The sequence below is a fragment of the Dasypus novemcinctus genome, chromosome 10, assembly GCF_030445035.2.
Source record: "Dasypus novemcinctus isolate mDasNov1 chromosome 10, mDasNov1.1.hap2, whole genome shotgun sequence".
Taxonomy (NCBI): Eukaryota; Metazoa; Chordata; class Mammalia; order Cingulata; family Dasypodidae; genus Dasypus; species Dasypus novemcinctus.
The window spans coordinates 123,367,025-123,393,071 of record NC_080682.1 but is presented as its reverse complement, the minus strand read 5'-3'; the positions used below and the strand labels follow the sequence as shown (position 1 = coordinate 123,393,071).

General features: G+C 39.4%; 1 protein-coding gene across 7 annotated transcripts in view; it reads left to right on the top strand.

Moving 5' to 3' along the window:
• The window catches only part of NOX4 (NADPH oxidase 4), a 214,511-nt gene that overhangs the window by 174,207 nt on the left and 14,257 nt on the right, over positions 1-26,047 (top strand). For 5 of the 7 annotated variants that reach the window (XM_004475779.3, XM_004475782.4, XM_023583873.3 and 2 more), the window contains 3 exons: positions 488-569; positions 19,909-20,028; positions 21,484-21,592. In XM_004475779.3, coding sequence (XP_004475836.2) covers positions 488-569; positions 19,909-20,028; positions 21,484-21,592 — 311 coding nt within the window. Of the gene's footprint in view, positions 1-487; positions 570-19,908; positions 20,029-21,483; positions 21,593-22,746; positions 24,545-24,580; positions 24,830-26,047 lie in introns of those variants that run through there. The other 2 variants (XM_004475780.5, XM_071218311.1) reach the window with 2 other exon arrangements.

The window sequence follows — 26,047 nt, the reverse complement described above, 5'->3', positions numbered from 1 at the left end:
TTCCAAAAGTTTCATACCAATTGGTACTCCCATCACCATTGCGTAAAGGCTTATGTTGACCCACATCTCTCACACTTGGTCCTATCAGACTAATTTTTGTTAACCGAATGTCATGTAACATGAATGCTATGTAATAGTGTGTTATTTTGATTTGCATTTCTCCGGTTACTAAGGACATTGTCCATCTCATGGCATGTTTATTGATTCTCTAACCTGTCAGTTATAAGAGTTTATGAAGCTGTACTATTAAAAATCTTGTCATCTTAATGTTTGAAGGCCTTGTGTTAACCAGAGAACAATACAGAGCCATTAAAGACAAATGAGCATATGTATTTCAATAGTATATAAAATGGTGGATAAAGTCCCGATATAGAAGGTAGGGTCAAAAGGATTAACTAAAATTAAAACAATAGGAAATAATTTAATTTTGAAATTATTTTTATGACTTTTATTCTTCACAGATTGATGCTTATTTTTCTTTTGACAGAACGATTCCGAGATTTGCTGCTTCCTCCAGCTAGTCAAGACTCTGAGATTCTGCCCTTCATTCAATCTAGGAATTATCCCAAGTAAGCAGTAGGAGTTCACCGGGTATTGAAAAGGGCATGAGCATAATGCCGAAAGAGATTTGGGATCTCTGAAAAAGCCTGATTAGTCTAGCCTATCTGACTAGGGCATCTCCTGCAAAATATCAACTCATGCTTTCCACATCTGGGTAAGAGAGAAAAGACACACTTCAAGTGCAGTCCAGCTGTCACTGGAGATCTGCTGCAGAGAGCAAAGAACAGTAAGCTTTCTGGATCAGTGCCTGGTCATGTTTCTTCTTGCTTGATGCTTCATCAAGAGGAACAGATGTTTTGTGGGTGAGCCCACATCTGGTTTCCTGTTTTCTGTCCTTAAATGCATGGGTTCATTCACACTGTAATAAGTCCTCTTCACAAGAACCACATGCTAGATATGATTTTAATGATTACTATGTGTTCCTCTTCACTATTTTGATAACTTAGGAAAGCAGAGGCTTCTAACCTCTTCTTACCTGGGGCAGATCTTTTCCTCTTTAGATGCCACAAGTATGCTTACTGGCTGAGGTGATATGCCTTTATCCTCCTAGAAGATCAGGAAATACCATACCTTTTACTGGTATCCCCTTCCCTAGAGGCTAACAGAGCTGGTATCTTGATACTTCCTATGGGATCTTATAGCTCCCTGTAGTTTATGTATATCTGATTATCTTCATTTGTGGTAGGAAACAGGCTAAGAGTGAATAAACTAGTATCAGAAAATAGAAAAGAAGGGTAATCAAAGTAAAGAATTAGAACTTGGTTTGCATCTATTTGACTAAAACTAATCATTATGTTAAGTGACTCATCCTTGATTGGTTTATCAATTTATTGAAGTATTCACTAAACTTGGCTAGATTTTTTCCTTAATACTTAGGTTTGATAATACTTAACTCTGATGGCAAAAATAAATATAGAATCATAATTTCACATTGTTTCAGATACTAATCCCTATTTACTCTCTAGCAATAAGTCCCTGTGCAACATGCACAAAGACGTACATGATCCTGTACACCCTCACGTGCATACATCACCATCATGTCCACGTTGACAGGGATCATGCATCTGCCTGAAGAGAGCTTGATAGCTGTCAGTATTTTTGCCCACAGTTGCTGTTTACAGAGGCCACCAATGCCTACTTTTCTCCCTCTGGAGCTTACTGTCTGCCTGACACCTTTGCTTGAAGACAGGAATCTCAGTGGTTTCACAGCTGGTAATATTTGCAGCTTTCCTCTATGTTTCCTTAGTTGAGCTGTCTTACAGTCTTATGAGTCTCCTTGTTCTAAAATTACTTCTCTAATAGATAGGATCCATTCTAATCTCTAACCGAAACACCATATGATAATCCTTCTCCAGTGTCTAACCCTAAGGGCAGATATTCTTCTTGGCATCTGTGAATTTAAAAAGTCTTCTACTGATGTTACCACATACCATACTGTGGCAGTGAAGAGTGCAGACTCTGAAGCTGACTTTCTTACTGGCAGACTGTGTGACCCGGGCTCCCTAACACCTCTGCCTTGGTTTTCAGCCGTAATAAAGGGAGATAATAGTAATACCTGCCACTTGGGTTGGATATAAAGATTCAATAAATTGATATACATAAAATACTTAGAGCCATACTTGGAACACAATAAATATTGTTTTAGCTGCTAGGGTGACTTAGTATTCGTTTCAAATTACATTGAGAATTAACAAGATCTGCAAGTTTTCAAACACCTTTGGGAAATTATTAATTTTTATTTTGGAGGATAGCTTTTATATCAAGATACTTTTATCAGTCTGTCCCTATTAATTTCTAGGGAAGTAGAAGTTATCCAGTATGTCTAAATTACTGGTAGGTGCTAAATATGAGGTACTGCTTTGGTGATCACTAAACATTTCTTTTAGCATCAGTTTTCTCTATTATCAGGTGAAATCACATTTAATTGCTAATGAAAAGTTTTCTGAGACTGAATAATATTTGTATAAACAATTCTGGATTACACACAATTAGTTTAATTTTCAGAATATGAAGTACTTCAGCCTTCCCATTCTCATTTAATATATAGTTTAGCAGTAAAATCTTAGCAGATGCAAGTGGTACAGAGAAGGAATAATAGTGTATTTGTGCTGTGCCCAGGGAATAAAAAGTTAGGGGGAGAAGTGAAGGGCAAATACTCAAGGCACAAAGAGGAATATGTTGGGATAGAAAAAGGCAGAGATGCATAAGGGCTGAGAGTGAATATGAGTGGGCAGGGATTTGTGCTTATATAGACTCAATCTTAAGTAATTTTGGATTATTCTTGGTTTTAAGTACTTTCATGCTTTATTCAGTGTCACAGATAAGTGAAAGTCAGTGCACTTGTCATTTTATGCAGACACATTTCTTGAAAGCTGAGAATTTCATGAAAACTTAGCATTTGTTACTTTCGTTCACAAACCTGTATATATATTTACATTGAGATTTTTCCCTCGCTTGTTGGGTTATTAGTGAGAGATATGTTTTGCTAGCTTCAAAACGGGTTAAAAAACAACTTTCTTGCCTTGTGTTATCTAGTGTTACACAGTAATATTTACAGACCGTAAAGAAGCATACCTTCTTTAAATGAGACTTAACGTATGCTTGTTCATGTAAGCTGGATGGTGCTTAACTGGATGGTTAATGGATGGTGATAACTTGGATTTTGGCCATGTCTCTCATAAGTCAACATAGTATCCCTAAAATCCTAAGCAGCATGTGAGCAAGAGACAACTGACAACTGGTAAAACATGGAAAAGTGTGTTCTTCATTTTGGGGAAAAAAATTTTGTGAAGAAAAGAACTGTACACTTCCTAACGTATGTGTTATATGCATATGTTGTAAGGAAAAAATCATACTTTTAAAAATGTTACTTGCAATGGTGCTTGGAAACACTATTCTAAAAAATAATAGTGTTCATTAATCACGTTCTTATATCTGTGAACTTGCATTTGAGCCATTGCTGAAACCAGGCCCATCCATTCTGATCAGTATGCAGTGGTAGACATTGCTCCATGAAAATTCTCAAGTACGAGTAGGTGTGGCAGTTGTCAGAAAGAGAGATGGATGATTAGAAAGAAAGAAGGGAATGTACAATTAATATAAAACGCATGTTGGGAAGAGGATGTGGCTCAAGTGACAGGGCTTCTACCTACCATATGGGAAGACCTGGGTTCAATCCCTGGGGCCTCCTGGTAAAAAACAAGAGAAAGCGTGCCTGCATGGCAAGCCAGTGGCTGCGTGGCAAACTGAGTGCCTATGTGATGAGCTAGCGCCCACACAAGTGAGTCATGCAGCAAGATGATGATGCAACAAAAGGAGAGATGAAGTGGAGAGTCAAGGTGAAGCGCAGCAGAAACCAAAAACTGAGCTGACAGGGAACCTCTCTCCACATCAGAGGTCCCCAGGATCGAATCCAGGTGAATCCTAGAGGAGAAAAATGAGAAGAGAAGACCAAAAGAGAAATAGGAAGAGAAGATCACACAGAGAATGGATACAGACAGCAAAAACTGCAGGGCAGGGGGAAGGAGAAAGGAAGGGGGGAAATAAATAAATATATCTTTAAAAAAAAACATGTTATTCATAGGTTAGAGCAAAGAAATGGACATAAAGAAACAAATTTTGTGGTTCATGTCTTAGCTGATGTCATTGCCATTAACTCCGAAGGATTTAGGTTTATAATAAAATTAGAGCACAGGGCAGTTATGTTGTAGCAGTTGAGAGAGGTTCAATTATTTGCGTATAGAAAGGCCAGGACTCAGGAATGATTCTGAGAAGGAAAAATGGTTTATTGATGGCTGGCTGGACTCAGGAGCTTTCTGTTGCAAACCCAAGCCCTGAACAAGATTTTCAAGTTCCTTTTATAAAGGGTGGGGAGTCAAATGGTGCTTTTATCAAAGAAAACTACTTTCTTTGTTAGTTAAGTTTTTGCCTGAGTGCCAGGTAGGTTTTGCATTAACATATCGCCCACATTTCAGGTGAGCTTGAATTAGTATCACCCACATTCGGTCTGCATGCAACATTGAATACACATTTAGTCTTACATCCTTTCTGAACATTCAAACCCCTATCACTTAACTGGATTTCTAGAGACTAGGCACACTTGGATATAGAATTAGATGATTTTGAATTTATGCACAGGCTATATTATATTTCCCATTCGAGGCCAAGTCCAAGTTCCCTTAAGTTTCGGCATCAGCACCATCAGAGTTTCCCTGGACTGACAGGTATGTATATAGAGTTTGCGTTGCTGAATGGCCTCCCGGGACTGGAGTCGTTGCCATGGTCACCAAGGACAGGACTGCAGCCTCTTACCATCCCACACAAGTCACAGACAGCTTAGGTTATCTCTGCAGAGACAAAGAGCCTCACACCCATAGCCCATGTCAGTTATAATGTATCCTTACCTCAAGAATGAAGCTTGGATATGTAAAATGGTTGAGGATACTTGCAACCATTTTGGCCATTTGGCCAGCAATACATGACCCAATGGTTCTGGAAGGTTTAATCATAATACGTTGTGGAAATACAGGAATAAAATATTGCATATCTCTTGGTTCCCATAAAGATTAATTTCTTTGGGCTCCTAATCCCAGAACTGTTTAGAGAGAGAAATATTATTTATGATGAAACTGATAGCTATTCCTGCTTCACTTGGTTTGCCACCAAAGAACAATTTTGTTGGGATAATAAAAGTAATGTCCCAACCCCATGTCAATTCCAGCAGACTTCATAAAAATGGCTTCAAGCCGGAATTTGGGTAATACCCCAAAACCTCAAAGCCTTACATGATCTTTCCATATTCCTTATCACCTCCCCCTGAACTAAAGTTTTTGGAGTTCCTTGTTACTATGGACTGAATTGTGTCCCCTAAAAGTCCTGTTCCTCAGGACCTCAAATGTGACCTAATTTGGAAATAGGATCATTAGAGATGGGATGAGGCCAGTTAAAATGAGGTCCTCCTGGAGTGGAGTGAGCCCTTAATCCAGGATGACTGGTGTCTTTACAAGGAGAGATCTGGACCAGAGGGGAGGCCATCTGCCAACGAGGAAGAGAACACCATGGATTGCATCCAGGTGGTGGCATCCAGGAAGCCAGGAGAGAGCCCTGGCGCAGATCCCCCGCCCCCCAAGTAGTTCTCAGGAAGGTGGCCCTCCAAAACCACGAGACAGCAAATGTCTCTTCTTCAAGCCAACCTGTTCATGGTGCCTTGTCCCTGCAGCTCAGGGAGATTGAGACACTCTTTCTAGAGACTCTCACTCCTCCTTTGGGGTTTTCTGTTCAATGTGCATGTTTATAATAACTTGTCATGAGCCAAGATATTGCCATTAATAATTATAATAATAAACACCAAACACTTTCTATATGCCAGGAATTGTGCTATGTGCTTTACATGCCTTCTTTCGTTTAATCTCTACCACTCCCTCATGAGCTAAGTAGTACTAGTTTCCCAATTCTACTGGGAAGGGAACTGACCATGAGGTTAAAGTGACTTACCCAGAGTCATGTGGCCAGGAATTTGCAACTCGGGGAGCCCGAGAGGGCTGTGAGGCACCACGGAGGACCAGCACACTAGCTAGCTGGCAATTTCATATTCTGGTGGGAATTAACTGATCAAATTGTGGCCATGCTGCTAGGGAAGAGCAGCTAGACATCTGAGGATGTGAGGATGGTGGGAGGTACAGTAAACAGACCAATGACTCTTGGGCAAGGTAGGGGTAGGGAGGGAGCAAGGCGTTGGGGTGACCAAGCTTTAGAATTTGAGTTATTTCTTGGCTCACTGTCCTCATGACTGGGGGCAGTAGCAGTCCTTCTGAGTGTCTTTTGTCTGTCTTTCAAATGGGAATAATGACACTATTTTCCATATAAATAGTATGCTTCCACCTCATTAGGATTTGGGATGCTTAAATGAATTCATGGAAAGCCCCTGCCTTGTGCAAATATAAGTTCTCATCACCATCCTCATTCTCGGCTCTGCCTTTTCTCAAAGTGTATCTCTCCTCAGAACAGGGGGAAAGACTCCCCGCAGGTGATTTAATGTCTCCTGTCTGGTTGAGATCCTGCCCATGAAGGGACTTGTTCTGACCAATAAAGATGGCTCCAGAGATCTGTTTGGAGAGTGACGGGTCAGGAAGGAGCTTCTGTCAGGGGGCTGCCACCGGACAGTTTCCATGATCGCAGCAGTTCCTGACATTGCTCACACTTCGGGCTGACTCCTCTATTCCCCCCACAGAGGCGCTTTCCCACATGGGTATCAACACAGAATAGTTAGTAATTGCCCTTCGTTAAAGGAGTACTGTTTATCCAAGCATAGGTTTCCTTTGACGGTAGCTAATACTCCAATACCTGCCTGGAAAGCCATCTAGAAGGTGTACTGCTCTGACTAGGATATGGCATGCAGTAATGAGGCTATTGATATTTGCAAATCTAGGCAAGCAAGATTTAGAATTTCAGAAGGAAGCTGGTGTAAGCAGGTAGTCGACCCAGACCCTGGGCTGGGAGTCACAAACCAAAACCCTTTCATAAGGACTGAAAAAGCAAAGGAAACCATCAAAAAGACCCCCAAAATCCTACAGAAACAGAGCCACTGTGCAAGCTGTAACCTCTGAGTCAGAGGTGTAGTAAGTCAAGCAGTTCTATTAGTGCCAAGCTGATGGGCAAGTCATGTCGTAGTGCGGAGGGAGAGAATAACTCATTCCTGACTTGGTTACAAATGTGAGCCTATAGCAGGGGTCAGGCGGCCAAAATCCCAGAATTAGTGGAGGAAGTAGGCACTTTTTAGTAAACAACTAAGATGACTCGTGATTTTCCATCTAGCACCATAGAGGCATTTACTTTCCTTGCTCTGCCCCATCCTGCATTTTTAGCTGTTGGACATGTTCTCAAATAATCAGTATTTTTTAGTTTTTCAGGCTTTGAGTGTGTGTGTCTGTTGGCTCACAAATCTGTCATTTGAGAGGGAAAGTGGCCTGAACTTCTTCCTTTGTTAAAAATCATAAAATCTCATCTTAACATCCCTGGATAAAAACTGTGCCCTTTTTGCAGAAAGTGATTTATCATAGTCTTCCAACATTTGGAATTATAAGATATATTCAGTTAAACTGCCATTTCCAAAACAGTTTATGAACTCTACAGTTTAACTGAACATCAAAACAGCACTTAAAAGGCCATCTTATATTAAATTTATCAAGTCATAATGTTTATTCTGGTATAATGTCTGTATTATGGAAGTTCCTTGCCAAAGATTCTCTTTGCACATCCTAAATGAATTAATGGCTTCTGTTTATAAGGCACTGGTTGAATGATTCAGAACTACAATTGCAAATTTCCATCAGCGTGGTTTTTTAAACAATGTTCCTTTTATTTATGAAATAGTATTAGGGGAAAAAAATCACCTATTGTTTAGAGAGAATTGCTAGTGCTATGCGATGAGGCTCATTTCCTTAAGTTGTTTCTAAAGCCCAAATAATAAAGAGCACCACCCACCCCATCCCACCGAGTCTTCACATTGTCAAGGTACTGATCACTATATTTAAAATTACAGCTTGTGCCACTTCACTCCCTATCCTCCTTACCTGTTGTGCAGTTTGATATTATTAATGAATTCCTAAAAGAAATACTGATTATGTTTATAAACGGAACTGTTCCTCTGGGCTTGTGATAACCCTAACCCTTTGATTATATTAGATTCAGCTGAAATGTCTGATAAAATTATGTTAAAATTAGGGCACTGATCCAACCACATCATTAGAGTATGACTCAGCATCGAGTTCCAGCCCTTTGGGCTGATAAAAACAGACTCTCACACAGAAGTAAACACACAGAGAAGAATACAGAAGAGAGACAGCTCATTAGACAAGGCAGAGGCCCAGGGAAGAGAGATGAGCCTGATAGTCTACAGCTGACCTTGTCAAGAGGCCTGAGCAGCTGAGCCTGGAGAGAAACTAGCCCAGGAAGAGAGACGAGCCTTATACCAGACTACAGCTGAGATTAGAGGAAGCTGGAAACTCAGAACCTTAAGAGGAAGGAAGAAGGCTGAACCCTCACCGACATTGCCCGCCATCTTGCTCCAACATGTGGCCAGTGGCTTTGGATGAGAGAGTAACTTATGATATCTTGAGTTGGACTCTTGAGGGCCTTGTGACTGTCAGCTTCTACCCCAAATAAATATACTTTATAAAAGCCAACAGAGTTCTGGTACTTGGCACCAGCACTCCTTTGGCGCACTAATACACCTGTTTTCGGAGAAATATCGATATCACCTAAGGTATTGTGAGAAATACAGGTTCTTTGACTTTACCCCAAACCTATTGAATCAGAAAGTCTAGGGGTAGGTCCTATCATTCTGTGTTTTAACAAACCCAGATAGTTCTTTTTTTTTTTTCTTTTCTTTATTTTTTTTAATGTTACATTAAAAAAATATGAGGTCCCCATATACCCCCCACCTCCCTCACCCCACTTCTCCCCCCATAACAACAGTCTCTTTCATCATCATGAGATATGCGCTGCATTTGGTGAATACATCTCTGAGCACTGCTTCACCTCATGGTCAATGGTCCACATCATGCATGAAGAGCCATTAGAGCAAGACAGAAATATTTGGAAGACTATCTCAGAATTTTGCACTCTCCTTTTCATGTTGTTTTTGCTGATTTACCAGTCTCCTGGGGAGCTGCTAGTCATGTTCCCCTTTCTCCCAGATGACAAAATAATCATTAGCTGGCACGTGGCCTAGAACCCTGACAGCATGCAGAGCTGCAGTGCCCAGGGGTTCCTTGGAACAGTATGTCCTTTTCATATTTGTTATCCCTAACCAAAAATTGATAATTGGCTGTAATGGTATGTATTAAGGAAATGAGCAAAGGAGTGAGACCCTCTTTAATAAAATTCCTTCCATTTAATAGAACGTGACTTTGAAAAAATTACTTAACATTTTTGTTTCAGTTCCCACCCCTATAAAATGGAGATTATACTTTCTTATGAAAGATGTGTGGATTAGCAGTGAAAGTGAATGTAGAACATTTAATTCAGGCCCTTATTTAAATTAAATGTTCAATGAGGAGTAGCTAATGTTATACCTCATTTTAAGTTTCTGAGGCGAGGGTCTCAGTCTTTAAAATTCTTTTCAGTTAAAGGAACTGCATAAAGCAAGAGCTTATCACATAAAGAAAAAACTAAGTGGTTTTCCAGAAATGTACTTTAGCATCAATATTAAATGGAAGTAAACAGTAAATCATTTATTACTAATATCTAATATTTATAAAATCCTTACTGCCTCTAGGCACTGTGCTAAACGTATGTTTGCATTCAGCTGCATATAACAGAAAACTCATACAACTGTAGTTTAAAAATAATAAGATTTATTTTTCTCACATAACAAGTAGTACCAGGATAAGTCCTGGCAGTGTAGACTAAGGGTCAGCATATTCCAGGGTGGTGTCTGCAGCTCACCCCCTCCTTCTCATGGCTGCAAGAGGGCTCCTTCAGCGTTAGGTATGGTAGTATTGCGTCTTTGTTCTGGGCAGGAGGAGGAGGAAGGTCAAAGGCTAGAAAAGGTGCATGCGAGCTAGGGTGGCCTCCTTTCAAGGGGACTTTCCAGAAGACCAACCCAAAGCCTCTTCTTACATCTAGCCTGAACTGGGTCTCATGGCCACCACCATGGTAAAAAGAGTGGAAAATGTAGACTTTTGTTTGCTTGCTTTTATTTAAGAGGTTACATTAATATACCCCACCTCAAATTAGGAGTGAAAAAGGGAAATTAGATAAACATTAGATAACCAGTGGTCCCTGCCTTACCTGAATTTAATCCTTATCACAACCCATGAGATATGCATTGTTTATATCACCTCCCATTTATAAATGATGTCCTTGAGGTATAAGGTGACAAGTAACTTGGTCAAGTCCACACAAGCTCCTAACTAGTGAAGCCATTATTTAACTGGCTTCAGAGTGGCATTCCAATTCACTGTATTACTGTATATTAACTAAGGGTCATTCATCGTTCTAAATGGGACAGTTAGACATATTTTGGACATTCTTTAACTGTCTTCCCTTTCAACCTCTTTTCCTCTGTTAGGTTTAGTAATTATTTCTCTATAATAAGTAATTTGAAATTTGTGGTATTTGCTCTTTCCCACCAAGCTGAAGGCATGGATTGAGTGTGATTTTGTTTGCATTCCTTGTTTATCATACAAGTTTGGAGATAATTCATATTCAGCCAGGTGTCTGACATTATACTTCAGATCTGGAAGTCACTAAATCCTTACTTTCTCAAAAGTCTTACAGAAGGTAATATTCACAGAATTCAAGAGAATAATAGGTGTAAAAGTCTACTTTATTATCGATATCATCATGTTTCTCCAGAAAGATGTACTAGAGCAGTGCTTCTCAGACTTCAGTATGCTTATGTATCACCTGGTGATCTTGACAAGATTGTGATCCAGTGTGAGGTTGGCCTACAAGTCTGTGATTCTAACAAGCTGTCAGGCAATACTGATGTTGCTGGTCAGAGAACCACACTTTGAGTAGCAAGACACTAGATTATAACCAAAGTCTAATGAAGAGCTTTCCATTCCCTCAAAGATCAAGTCTTACCATTATCTGTCACCAGAGAAGAAAGACATGGTCAACATGCCAAGCAGAAAAGAAGAGGACAGACAGAAGAAAAGAAGTCTGTCCTCAAGGTTACCTATCTTTAATTACAAAGAAAAATCTTCAAATGCTTACAGATGAATGATCGATAATTAGTAACACTGTATTTCTAGTAAAATGTTTGCCTTAAAGCCTGTTTTATCTGTTATTAGTAGGGGTACCTGTGAGTGGCACCACTCTCACTTTCACCCCCTGATTCCTCAACCCGTGATTCCTGGCTATGGGAGAAACAGCACCATATATTGAATGATGATTTAGAGCACTGACAGCCTCCTTGAGAACAGTGTCCCAGCCCAGCAAGATATTGCCACCTAGCAGGTGCATTAATTGCCTCTTCAAAAGGCCATTCCACTGTTCCAGTGCATCATCTGCTTCAGACTGATAGGGAAGAGACCTAAAACATAAGGATACGAAAAGGCTGAAAGTTAAAGAAGGTGAAAAAATACAGGGAAATGTTGACCAGAGCAAAACTGAAAAGTATTTGTGAGCATAAAGCAGGTTACTAATCTTTGATAAAAGATTCAATTGATTATCCTCTGATTTAGAACAAAATCTTGTTTGGTGAGGAGAGTTTTAATTTGTTTGGTTCATAACACAGAAATGGGTTTCACTCAGATGGTAACTATAAGCAACTTATAGGATATGTAGCTGTTTTAGTTTGCCAAAGGGCTGCTGATGCAAAGTACCAGAAATGTGTTGACTTTTATAAAGGGAATTTGTTTAGGGTAGAAGCTCACAATTCCAAGACTGTGAAAAGTCCAACTCAAGGCACCATAAGAGGTGCTTTCTCACCAAAGTCAGCTACTGTTGATCCCAGCCTTGTAGCCACATAGACAAGCAAGATGGCTGCCGATCTCCTTGATAGTCTCTGCTTTCCCCACCAGAATCTAGTTTTTTAATCAATAAAGTGGAATCAATGCCATCTAACTCTCACTTCAGAATTATAAATGAGTCATCTCAAGTATGTGGCACTGTGCCAATCACAACTCCCTTCTTGTATGATAGGGAAGTATTTATGGGTTTTTATTGTGCCATCTTTATAGAAACAAAAAAATCAAGCCTATCAGTTTCTTTTGGTCAGAATACTCATCCTTGGACTATGTATTTCAATAATAGAAAATCTAGAAAACTTATTGCCTCAAAGGTTTGTTATAGACTAATACTTCATTAAACGTAATGTCTCATTTGACCTTAGCCCAGGTAGTGTATTTGGAGGAATGCCCATTTTTTTTTCATATTTTGATACCCACAGGATTGGTTGGACATGTAATTAGAAATTTATGTAGATGAGTCTTATAATTGTTAAAACACCATAAAATTGTTGAGTGTTGTTATCTACCTCATGGCCTATTAAATTGGATACAGTTAATAACCACATAGAAACATTTTATGCCTTAGGCTAGCACATCACTCCCTTTAATTCTTTTAAAAAATATTTATTGAGTGAAGTCTATTCTTTTATAAATGTGAAAGTTTAAATCCTATGAAATTTTCATTTATCAAAATGTGTAGTCCGTAGTTTTAAATTCACAGGGAAGCTAGGTCTGTAGACTTTCACATTTTTAACAATAAAGCTATTCCCTTCCTGCCCCCCACTGGAATCTCATAATAGGAGTGTTTTTTAAAAAAAAATGTTACGAGTGCAGGGCTATAAAATCTAAACACCACTGAACAATTATGGTGTTTGAACCCATCTAGCTTTTGCTGACAATAATGGTCTGTCTTCTCCAGGCTTTTCCTACAAAGACTATCAAAGTTAGTTAAGTAAATTTGTACGTTCTTTCTACTTTTATTATGTTCCTGATTATATAAAGGAGCTGTGTGGCAATGATCTTCTTCCTTTCCTGCATGTATACTGAGAAGCTTCCAGACAGCTCTCACTTTTTGACTAAAGACTGATAAGAAAGGACCATCGTGTTCCCTAATTCTTAGTTAAACCATCTCATTAGATTAGTTTATGGAAGAAGTGCTTGCACTTTCCATGTATTTTAGTTTGCCTATCTGCTATGACAAATACCAGCCTAAAGTTGGCTTAATCAACAGGAATTTAGCGGCTCATGGTTTTAAAGCTCGAAGTCCAAAATCAAGGTGATCACAACCATGCTTTTCCCCCAAAGACTAGCATTCTGGTGCTGGCTTGCGGCCACCTTTGGGGTTCCTTGGCTTGCATGTCTGCCTCTCAGCTCAGTTTCCCCTTTTCAATCTCTTAGTAGCATGTCTGTGTATTATTCTATCTAATTCAGGCATGATGCTCTGTTTGGACCCTTCCGTGCCATCCTTGTTTATTTAAGAATTTTTTTTTAATCAGCTCTCCTATAAAAGGCACTCTTGTAGGTACTGGAAATTGTGGTACTGAACTAGACACAAAAATCCCTGCCCTTGGGGGTTTTCTTATGGTGTGCTTATATAACACACCCATCATTATCATATATAATGAACACCTTTTATGTTCAAAGACTTGTAGATATAAAAATGCATCTCCACCCTTGAACAATTTTGGTGCTGTCCACTTTATTTCTCATGCCTGATTCCTAGCAGGAAAAACAGATACATGGACATTTTATTTGATCTGTGAAGGATAAAAGGGAGGAGTAAGGAAAACAGGTCTTTTCTTGTCTCCTTTCCAGCCCACATATGCACACAACTCCCTCCACACCCCCAAAGACCCAACAGAGCTGTCAGTGTTTTGCAGTAACCTTGGACAAGAAGACAAGAATGTAGAGATCTAGTCACATACTTGAGGTGGGATCATGAGCAAGTTGCTCATCCTCTCTAACCTTGATTTCGTTCATCTGTAAAATGGCCAACTCAGTGTGCTGGCAAAGAAGAAGATAAAAATTGTAGAGGGCCACACAAACGTCAAAATGCTTTTTCTTAACGGAAACGAGTGCCTTTGGGGTGCTATCGGGTCAGCTGAGAGCACCGACATCCCTCCAAGAACTGGACTATGCTGTCATCTCTGGGAGTGGATAAGGTAATTCAGTTTGGAGAACTTGAGAAACTCCTGAGAGATTGAAAAGTGGAAACTGAGCTGAAAGTTCCTGCTAGAAGTTCTTCCTTGGTGTGAATATATTCTTAAGCCAAGAATTCTTTGTTTATTTACACTTCCTGTAACTTCTCTTGGCATGACTCTTCTCCCATATGTTTGCACAGTGTGCTCCCTCACTTCACTTAGGTCTCATTTAAAGGGTATCTGCTCAGAGGAACTCTTGGACTACCCCCTTTAAAGTGCCTGTGGGAAATGTCAAGCATGTACGAAAGTAAACAGAAGAGTGTAATGAGCTTCCCTATACCAAATCACCTAGCTTCAGCCATTATTACGCTTCACCTATTTTTAAAGAGCACATATCATCGATTGGCCTTATATACCTTTTAGATCTTTTATTATGTATTTTTCTTTCCTGGGCTGCAAATACCATGAAATGGGTCAGGTTAAATGATGGGAATTTATTTGCTCACAGTGTCAAGGCTGAAGAAAGTCAAACCAAGGTGCCCTCAAGGTGGCTATTTCTTCCCAAAGAGCAGCACTCTGGGGCTGGCGACCAGTGGTCCTCGGCTCCTCTGTCAAGTGGCCAGGCACATGTAGCCTCTCCCGGTCCCTCCCTTCTCTTCTTGGCTCCGTCAGTGTCCAGCATTTTGCCTCCTGTGGCTTCCTCTCCCTCCATCAGGATTTCATTCCACTTACAGAGGACTCCAGTGATAGGATTAAGCCCCATCCTGGCTGAATTGGGCCACAGCTTCTTAACTGACATAGCCTCATCAAAAGACGCTGCTTACACTAGGTTCACACCCGCAGGAATGGATTAAATTTAAGAACAGGGTTTCTGGGGACATACAGCTTCAGACTACCACATTCCATCCTCTGAGCCCCAATAAGACAGGTTCTTTCTATATGTAAAATACATTCACTCCATTACAATATCCCAAAAGCCTTAAGTCATTTCGGAATAAATGCTTCACACAGTCTCATTAAACTGATTATGGGTGTGTTCTGTCCTGAGTTAAAATCCCCCTCCATTCAAGCACCTGTGAAACCCAGAGAACAAGTTAACTGCTTCTGATATGCAATGAAGGGACAGGCATAGAATAAACATTCCCATTCCATAATGGGGGAATTGGAAAGTAAGCAGGGGTCACAGGTCCCAAACCATTCCAAAACCCAGTAGGCCATACTCAATTCAACTGCAAGTCTGAGCGCCATCTATGGAAGGATGTTTTGTCCTCCAGCTCTGATGAAATGGCCCTTCCAAGTGCCTGCGGCAGTAAATGTTCTCTCCAAATATTGCGGTGAAGGCGCCACCCTCTCCGAGCATTGGGATGGTGACCAGGCTCTCGGGCATCCCTGGGGCATAGGCTCCACCCTCTCTGAGCTCTGAGGTGGCATCACTCTTCCTGAACAATGGGGTGAATACCCTCTGTCTTCAAATGCTGGGGCAGACTCACCCTTTCCACACACATGGGTGGGCCTGCTCTCTTGGCCCAAGGAGATGTCCTCAGTGCAGACCTCAGCTTCCATGGTTCTGCCTTTGAAGTGATTTTTCTTTCAATTTGTCCCTTCTCTGTCCCTTTTAGTCCAGGCTGGCAGTGGTTTTGTTCATGCAAATTATGCAAAAACTTGTTTGTTGTTTTTTGCAAGTAGTTCACGGAGATCCAAACCATCAGACAAAAGAACTTTCCACAGTTCCTTCCTGGATAACTGCATTTAAAATCCTGACGTCCAAGGGAATTTCTGACTGTTTCCATGTTCAATTAAACCCACATATAGAGCTCTCTTCTCTGAGGACTCAGTTTCCAGAAACTCAGAATCGTCCAAACCATTATTTTCTGGTATCTTTGTGCCCAGGAGTTCAGTTCTCAGCTCATCCCTTTCATTTCACATTTTACTATAAAATACAAGTAGAATCCAGGCACTTTCCACATTTAGCTTGGAAATATCCTCAGATTAGTATCCACATTCATCACTTTCAAGTTCTACCTTTTATCTGATATCAGAACTCAATTTTGCCAAGTTCCCTGCCACTTTAACAGAAGGATCACCTTTCCTCATTCATCATTTCTTCTAATGCGGCATCTGGTATACCTTAAACATTCATATTTCCATATTTCTACCAACAATATCCTCAAAGCCATCTAGGCCTTTTCTATCAAGCACCTTGTGGCAGGTTGATATTATTTATGAATTCCAAAAGAGATATTCATTATATTCATAAACTGGTCTGTTTCTCTGGGTGTGGTAACACTTGGTATTTGATTCAGCTGAGACATCTGAGTAAATTATGTCAAGATTAGGGCTTTGATTCAACCACATCATTACAGTGTGACTCAGTGTTGAGTCCCTGCCGCATTAGTGGGCTATTAAAACAGACTCTCGCATGGAAGTAGACACGCAGGAGAAGAACACAGAGGAATAGAGACAGCTCATTAGACACAGCAGAGGCCCCAGAAGAGAGATGAGCCTTATGCCAGCCTACAGCGGAGATCAGAAGAGCCTGAGACCTTGGAGCCTTGAGAGGTAGAAGGAAGACTGAACCCTCACGAACATAGCCCGCCATCCTGCATCAATACGTGGCAACAGACTTTGGATGAGAAAGTACCTCTTACAGTGCCTTGAGTTGGACTCTGTAGGGCCTTGTGACTGTAAGCCTCTACCCCAAGTAAGTATACTTTATAAAAGCCAACAGAGTTCGGGTACTTTCCATCAGCACCCCTTTGGCTGACTAATACACACCTCAAAATTCTTCCAGCCTCTACCCATTACCCAATTCAAAGCAAATATTTCATATATTGGTATTTGCAATAGCAGCACCGCACCCCCAGTATGAAAACGCTGTTTGGGTTTTCTTAGGCTGCTCAAGCAAATACCATGAAATGGGTCAGGTTAAATGATGCAAATTTATTTGTTCATGGTTTTGAGGCTAAAAGAAAGTCCAATCTAGGTGATGCTTTCTTCTGGAAAACCAGTGTTCTGAGATTGCTGCTGGAAATCCTTGGCTCTTCTGTCACATGACAAGGCATGGGGCGGCACCTCCTGGTCTCCCGCTTCTCTTCAGAGTTCTGTGTAGTTGCTGGACTCCAGTAATGGGGCTAAGACTATTCCCACTGAGGTGAACCGCAGCTTCTTAACTGAAGTCACCTCGTCAAAAGTCCTGTTTGCAATGGATTCAGACCCACAGAGGTGGATTAAATTTAAGAATATGTTTTTCTGGAGTACATATAGCTTCAAACCACTATACCCCTCCCTTTCTCAAATAGCAGAACCATGAGAAAAGGAATTTTTTTCTATCTGGTTTACAATTAAAATAGTTTCTGGCCTATTGCAGGTGAATAGAAATAATTGTTTGAGTTAATGAATAAATGAAGGAATGACCAATTAAAAGAAACTTCTATCAGATTGAGTGGATTTTAGACTATATGTAGAGATTTGCAGCAAATGTTTTGTTGTTTATTTTTCAGTTGGAAGCATTTATTTTTAATCCCAATTTTCTTACTTTAATGCTTGTTTGATGAGAAGTGGGTAGAATCAATTAGCATGTTTTTTTTTTAAGCCACTGCTCTTTGAGTCTATCAAGACCCAATTTATTGTACCCTTAACTTTCCAATATCTTCTAATAGTTTTGTTTGAAGGCTGCTCTTTTTCTAGAGTTCTTTCTATGGGGGGGTTGTATTATCTATGCAACTCTTCTGTAAATTTGAAATTATTTCAAAATCAAAAGTTTCAAAAAATTTGTGCCAGTTTCATCACTGCCGTTATTTAAAAGTTCTTATCTTTGAAAGATCAATGCACTTTAAGGTTTCCTTCACCTTCCAAACCCACGTAATGTGTTTTCCATAGAAAAATGCAAAATCTCCTCTAGGACAGGTATGATGTCATTTTTTCTTAGAGTCCAAAGTGGCATCACACAAATAGTTGGCACGCAGCGCGTCTGTTGAATAATTAAGCTATAAAATTAATATTTTATATTTTACTTAAATGGAAGTCATTAGAATTAAGTGTAATTATGAGTATAGGATCTATCAGTGTTTCCTAAACTTCTGCTATGTTTATTTTGCTTATAAACTTTGGTTTTTGCTCCTTGGAGTACAAGAAACAGCTTTTCCATTCATTACGGTAATTTTTTTAACAGCAGTCTTCTCACAAGTTTCCCTTCAGGGCTTAAATATATAAAGGAAATGCATTAGTCATAATGGTCTAAATTCTGCTGCGGTCACTAATTAACTCTGAAACGTCCAGGATGAAACGTGAAACAAGGTTATTCCTTCCTCCTGCCGTGTCTTCTCTCAGGGCAGTGGTTCTTGACCAGCTTCCTCGGGTAGTGTCTAACGGAGTCAGTTGGCTGCTACTTTCGGGTTCGACTCATGGCTTTTCGCCTGGTGGAAGGGAAATGGTGTTTCTGTGCGGCACTCCAGAAGTGACAGGTGTTGGTTCCACTCCCATCGAGAGTCCAGAGCTAGTCACAGGGCCCACCCACCGTCACCACCAGAAGGAGGGGTCTCCTCGGAGTACCTGGGAAGGAGAGGAACCCTGCAGCGGCAGTGACTAATACATCCACCACAGTCTACGTGCCCCGGAGCGTGGAGTCCAAAGAAAGGCCCTGCTTTTAACACATTTTACAGACATTTTCCAGGCACTTAACTCGTTAAGCCCCCAGGTGCCTGATCTTCTTTGACTTACTGTTGCAGTAACTCCTGACTACAAAAGACAGGTGCATATGTATTGTCAGGCTGACTATAGAAATGGACTTTTTACAGCAGTTATTGTATTTCTGGAGAGTTATATGTTTGTAATAGAAAAGTTTTTAAATGGCAGAATCTTTCACACATGGTGTTTATTTTTCTCTTACAAAAGAAGTCTGGAATTAGTCCACAGAGGTCTTGGTAACTCTGCAGTCATCAAAGAACACTTCAAGTCAAATCCTCAGCACCACGGGGGAAAGTGAGTGCAACTTCCAACTAAGACAGCTGTTTCAGGAGCCATCCCAGTTCCAGTAACACTTCCACTTACACCACGCTAGCCAGAACATAGTCACACGTCCACAAACGTGCAAGACAGTCTGGGGAAGGTGGAATTGTGGCCAGACACTTGGCATTCTGAATTAAAATGTTCTGTTATTAAGAGAGAATGGGAGAATGAGCATTGCATGAACTTTAGCATTTTCTGCCGCAGTTAAGAGTTACACACACATGTGATTATATAATCTCAAAAAGACAAGTCAAGATTTATTTGAGATTATTCTCCAGTGTTTCTTATACTTATAAGCCTAACTGTGACATGGGGAGGACAAGTGTTAGATTCTTTTCTTTCCTCACATTGCTTTTTTGTTCACAGTAAACGTTTCAGTAAATATTTCTGCAAATGATGTTGCTATCAAAGGCAATAATGGTAATTGAGTTTAGGTACAGTAAAGCAATCTGTATTTTAACTTAGTCAAATATAGTGACATAATATGAGCTTAACTTGTCCTGAGCTACCCCACATGGTTCTCTTCCTGTTGCTGCATACTTCAGATGCACTTTTTTGATACTGGCATTTCCTAAACAACATTCCTTATCATGGGCTTATCACTGTGAGAAAGATCAAAATAAGACATGAGCCACACGATCCCAGAAACAAAGACTTGGATTTAGCACATTTGCTCCATATTGTAGAAAATTAATTTACTTTATTTTTGTTTTGCCCACCTTGGTCTGCCTTCTCTGCAGGTTGTACATCGATGGTCCATTTGGAAGTCCATTTGAGGAATCACTGCACTATGAGGTTAGCCTCTGCGTGGCTGGAGGCATTGGAGTGACCCCATTTGCATCAATTCTCAACACTCTGCTGTATGTCATTTTGATCCATTTTATTAGCACAAATATAGAACTGCCAATATTTCAGAAATATTGCTTTTTATTGTGAAATAATTCCTTAGATAATTCTTCTACTCATTGTTCAAGGAGCTCTGTTGACTGGTAATCCATCTCTTGTAAAATCTGTGGGTATCACACAAATTTCCCTCTTCTTTCTTTTTCTTGAAAGGTATTTACTACAATCCCCAGTTGTTCTACTTTCTTACCTGTTTTTAGTGGCACTACTTATTCATTCATTCAACAAATATTTTTGAGTATCTACCATATGCCAGTTGGCCTTACAAGGATTGGAATTATAACAATGAACAAAACAGAAGTCTTGCTCTTAAGAAACTTAATGTAAAAAACAAACAAGTGAAAAATTCATAAATAGGTTAATTTCAGAGAATAATTAGAACTATGATTAAAAGAAGACAGATTGATGAGATAGAGAAATGAAGGGCCAAGGTTATTCTGATAGTATGGTCAGGGAAAGAAAGCTTCTCTGGAGAATAACAAATGGGCACATTGTTCCTTGGTCTATTAGTAAGCAAATTTATGAAAGAATATAAAGAGAAGACATTTCTTAGGTGAGTTTGCTTAACCAGGAATTAGTATTTCAGTAGTTTAGCTTTAAGATTACAAGCAAAATGAGTTGACGTATTAATTGCCAAGAAAACCCAATAACAGCAAGGAACTATAGTCAAATCTATAGTATATTCACTTTTCAAATAGACATCAGTTGCATTAAATCTGTTTTATGGAGTGCCAAAAAAATTATTTGAAAAAAAATGTTTTTGCATGGTATTTTATTTCAGTTTTAAGTACCTGATATAAATGTGTGTCTTTATGGATGTTCTTGCAAAAATAACCATAGTCCAAACCAGAAATCATTTGCTCCTGACAACTCATTACAAGTTATTTGGACACCTAATATTATGAAAAGGGAAGAATATTTTCTTAACCTCAAGTGTACTTCATAATTATAAATAGGAATCCAGACTTGGAAGTTTGAGTTGCTGGAATGCATTACATAGTAGGTGGTTGTGAAATCTCTTTCTTCCATGATTATTAAGAAGGGGATAAACAACCAAATTTCTGGAATGGTTTTGGGTCATTTTGCCTGGAAGCCTGGGCAAGACTGGATGACCTTTGGAGCACTGCTCAGTGATAGAATTCACTGAAAATAGACTTGTTTTTCTGAGATGCCGGGGCTGGTATTATTTTGATCCACAGGTTTCGGTAGACTACCTTTGACTAGAGTCTGTCTGGTCTTTGTGTCAACATGTTGCATTTTAAATTTATTAGTAAGTGCTATATCAAATGCTAGAAAGTAAATGCCTGGTTTTCCTATTGGCTGCTTACTAATGAAAAGCAAATTTAAAGGATATAAGGATTCTTTAATTATTTTGCCATCCTAATCCCTACCATGTTATTTTAATTTTAAAGGGATGACTGGAAACCATACAAGCTTAGAAGACTGTATTTTATTTGGGTGTGCAGAGACATACAATCCTTCCGTTGGTTTGCAGACTTGCTTTGTGTGTTGCATAACAAGGTAAAATTAGAACTGTTTTATAGTTTTGCAATTTTTTTATTTCAGAAAAAAATTAACTATTTTCTATTACAAAAGTATTAATGCTTATTATTGAAGAACCCAGAAAACATATATATATATATATAAATCCCTTGAGCTTAGAAAGGGGGGATAATTTCTGTTAATAATTTGGAACGTATCTTTTCACACATGGCTATTTGTCAATATACATATATATCTATGACAGACTGTTTTAATGTAGAAATGTATGCATATGGCAAGGAGTTGTGAAGGAAAACAGATGGGGAAAACTTATCAGCAGACACTTGCTTCTACACCTTCCATCATTTCTTCTAAGGCCTCTTATCTCTTCTCCCCACCTTTAATATTCCAAATGGTCTACCACGAGAATTCTTGGCAAAAATATCTTAAAACTCCCCAATTCTGCGAGTTTTATTTAAGACAGGAAAACAGACAGTCTTCACCTATTTTACCTTTAATCATATATGTATCCATTATTTATGTCTTTTTTTGTTCAAACAATACAATACACAGCTGCATATTTGCTACAAATTTTTCAAACAATTCCAATAAAGCACACTCTTCCTTGACCACTTTCCTCACCTAATCTATGTAAACAGAGGAAGTTCATGAGTATTCTATGAATCATATCATATTATGAGCTTTGTTCTGCAAATTGCTTTTTTTTTTTAACATCACTATGTATTGAATACTTATTTGTATGTAGTATGTATAGAGATAATGTTCTTCTTACTGTTATAGAGTATTTCATAGGATGGATGTATCTAATTTATTTTATCATTCTTTAATAATGAATACTTAGTTTTTATTATAAAGAATGCTGCAATGAATATCATGCACACCTTTTTGTGCACACATGTATTTAGTAAGACAGTCCTTCTATCATTCACATTCAACAAACATTTACTCACCGCCTACAATGACCCAACAATGGACCAGGTTTAGGAGCTGGAGATACATCAAGTAACAAAGTAAAACTAAGTCCTTCAGGTCATATAGATTACCTTCTAAATGGTGAGGTGACAAACCAATAAATTTATAGTATGCTTGACTCTGAATAGGACAAAGAAGAAAAGGAAAGTGTGGTGAAGCAACAGATTGTCAACAGTAAAGGCATGTTACTTTACATGCAGAATTTGGGGATGCATGCCAAGCAAATGGCTTTGAGTGGAGACCTGAGTGGAGTGAACAAGGAGATATACTGGGGAAATGATTTCAAGACAGAGGCACCCAACTTCATAGGCAAGAACTGTGATGTAATAACATGCTTGGTGTGCTGGAGGAAGAAAAAGAGGTCGGTGTTGGCGAAACAGGAAGCAAGCAGAAGAGGGGTCGGGGAGCCAATCAGAGGGGTATGGGAAGTTTATTGAGGGGGGTGGTTATATAAGACTTTTGGACTTTTAAAAATTGGTGGGAAGTCATTGGCAGGATTTGAGCAGATACACGTGACTGGAAGACCTGGCCTTGGGAGTGTAGGTTGAAGGTCCCTGCTCTGGGGCACTCAGAGTTCAAGAGGAGTTAGAGATGAGTTATCGACAACAAAGGAGCTTGGCAGAGAGTGGCCCGTGAAGTAGTAGGAGAAACGAGGGAATGCTGTTCTTGAGGCTGAGGAAAAACTTCCAAGAAGAGCAAAACCACCACTCTCAAATTTGCAAGCATTTTCTTACATTGATGCTAATGTGTGAGATTTCGGAGATGAAGGTTGTGAGCATTTTACAATTTTAATGTATACTACCAAATAGCAGCCCCTACTCCCAAAGAGGCTGGAACAATTTATATTTCCTCTAAATAATATAATGAACATTTATTCCAAAACATTATATATTAATAATCATTTTGATTTCTGCCACTCTCATTTTTATAGTTTATTTTATTATTTTCAAAGAAGCTAAAGATTACATAAATGTTACATCAAAAATTTAGGGGATTCCCATATACCCCACCCCCTCCAACTCCCCCACTTTCCCCCATTAACAACATCTTTCTTTAGTGTGTTATATTTTTTACAATTGATTGACACATATGGAAGCATTCCTACTCACCGTGGACTCTCATTTACATTGTAGTTTACACTTTGCTCTGCACAGTTTTATAGGTTTTGACAAAATGTATAATGGTCTGCATCTGTTATAGTAATGCCATGCAGGACAATTCCAATGTCCTGAAAATACCCTCTTGTTTCACCTGTTCTTCCCTCTCCCTCCCCTTCAGAGCCTCTGGTGGCCACTGCCTTTACATCAATGATACAAGTTCTTTCATTGCTGGAATAACCATAAGTTTGCTTTAGTCCATATTTGGATCACCCCCTATGTTTGTTCATTCCTCGATCTTGAGGATTTGGGGATGGTGATGCCCTCTCTGTTTCTGATAGAGAGGGGCCTTAGATTCCCTGAAGCAGAAAGAACTGTCTTGCTTGTAGTTGTAGATATTCTGATTTTGTAGATGGGTGTTGTCCATCATCATCCTTTTTCAGTTGTCCTGGTTCTTCATTCTCTTTCACAGTGAGAGCTCATCGTCTTTGCTCTGAATACTAGGGAGTTTGAACTTCCCTTCATATTATTATTGGTCTTTTGTATTACTTCTTGGATTTCATCATTACAGTTTTGCCTGTATTTCTAATTGTCTTTATGGTTTCATGAATTGATTTGTAGAGCCTATACGTTTTTAAGAAAGGCTAAAACTGGGTCCAAGATGTGGGGGAGGACATGTTTTGTGTAAATGATGCCTTCGAAGGCAGGTAGCAGGGAAGGAAAGCAACAAGAGAAAAAATAATAATAATGTAACTGTCTGTACCTTCAAAGCAGTTAATCTTAAGATTTATGTATTCTGTCCCTTTCAAGTTCTTTGATGGACTTCTTTATTCTTAGGAATCCGTGAAATATAAAATATGAAAGCTTGTAATGGAAATAAACAATGTGCTGACACAATTTACATGCAGCTTTGTACAACCGATTTCGTCTTTCACAGGGAACCCAAGACGAGATCAACACTTGTTCAATTGTTCCCTCTATAACTGAAAAAGGAAAAGCTATAGTTTCCTGTGTTTGCAGCTGTGTCGCCAAGTTCAGAGAAACAGTGTGTGTGTCTGAGGGAGACAGAGAGAAAAATGTCCAATGGCAATGAAGGGTAGTGATTCTGCATACAATCTCTGTGGTGACAGATGAATATAATTTTGAAAATCAAATAAAAATAAACAGCATCTCAATATCGTTCCCACTGTGAATTTTTCCTCATCATTCTAGATGCCTGCCAACAGACTAGCTGCTTTAGCCACTCTGTCTTGGTGCCGAGCTATCTGAAATGGTTACAGACTGCTTGGGTAGATGTTGCTTGGCTGGCTGCCCAACCGGGTGGGTTAAGAACGGATGCAGGGCCAGGTGTCAGGTGATCTGACCGTGACTCAGCCAGGAACCACCTGCACGACTCGTCACGTCACCTCACTTGTGTAGGTCAATTGAGAAAAAGCCAAACGAGGAACCAGGGCTGCATCATGCCATTTGGAGCCCATTACTATGAAGCAATGGTTCTACTTCATACCAGCTGTGAGACCTTAGATAGGCATTTAACCTCCATAAACCTGATTTATTCTTTCAATTTGTGAGAATAATAAAGCCTGAGAGAAAATTTCACTTTAATACATCCAAAGTGCCTTAGCAGTTTTATGTTAATGGTATTTTAAAAATTAGTTTTATCATTCCTGTTAATGTGTAAATTCCTTCCAGGATTGGCATACTGGTTTTTTGGGGAGTTTTTTGTTGTTGTTGTTGTTTATTTGTTCAGTTATTTTTTGTTTTTAGGAGGTACTGGACCTTATACATGCAAAGCAGGCCCTCAACCACTGAGCTACACCCATTCCTCTGTTATTTTTATTTGTGAGAAAATAAGGAAGAATGATTAGAAGGAGAAATAAAAATGAAAAAAAATATTTTTTTTTAATGGTACTACAATTCTAACCTGCTTACATGATTATTTTGATCCATGTTTTTATCATTGGTTAAAATGACTTGGACAAAATAAATACACTATTTATATTCGGTAAAGGATGAGTTCAAATGGAGGCATTGAAATCATTAAAATCATTATTTAAGTTTGCATAGGTTTCTTTTTGTTGTTGTTGTTATTGGTAGGGCTGTGTATGGGAAACTGCATTTTTTTTGTCTTTATTTTTTTAATGTTACATTCAAAAAATATGAGGTCCCCATATACCCCCTACCCCCCTCACCCCACTCCTCCCCCCATAACAACAACCTCCTCCATCATCATGAGACATTCATTGCACTTGGTGAGTACATCTCTGAGCACCGCTGCACCCCATGGTCAATGGTCCACATCATAGCCCACACTCTCCCACAGTCCACCCATTGGGCCATGGGAGGACATAAAATGTCCGGTAACTGTCCCTGCAGCATCACCCAGGACAACTCCAAGTCCTGA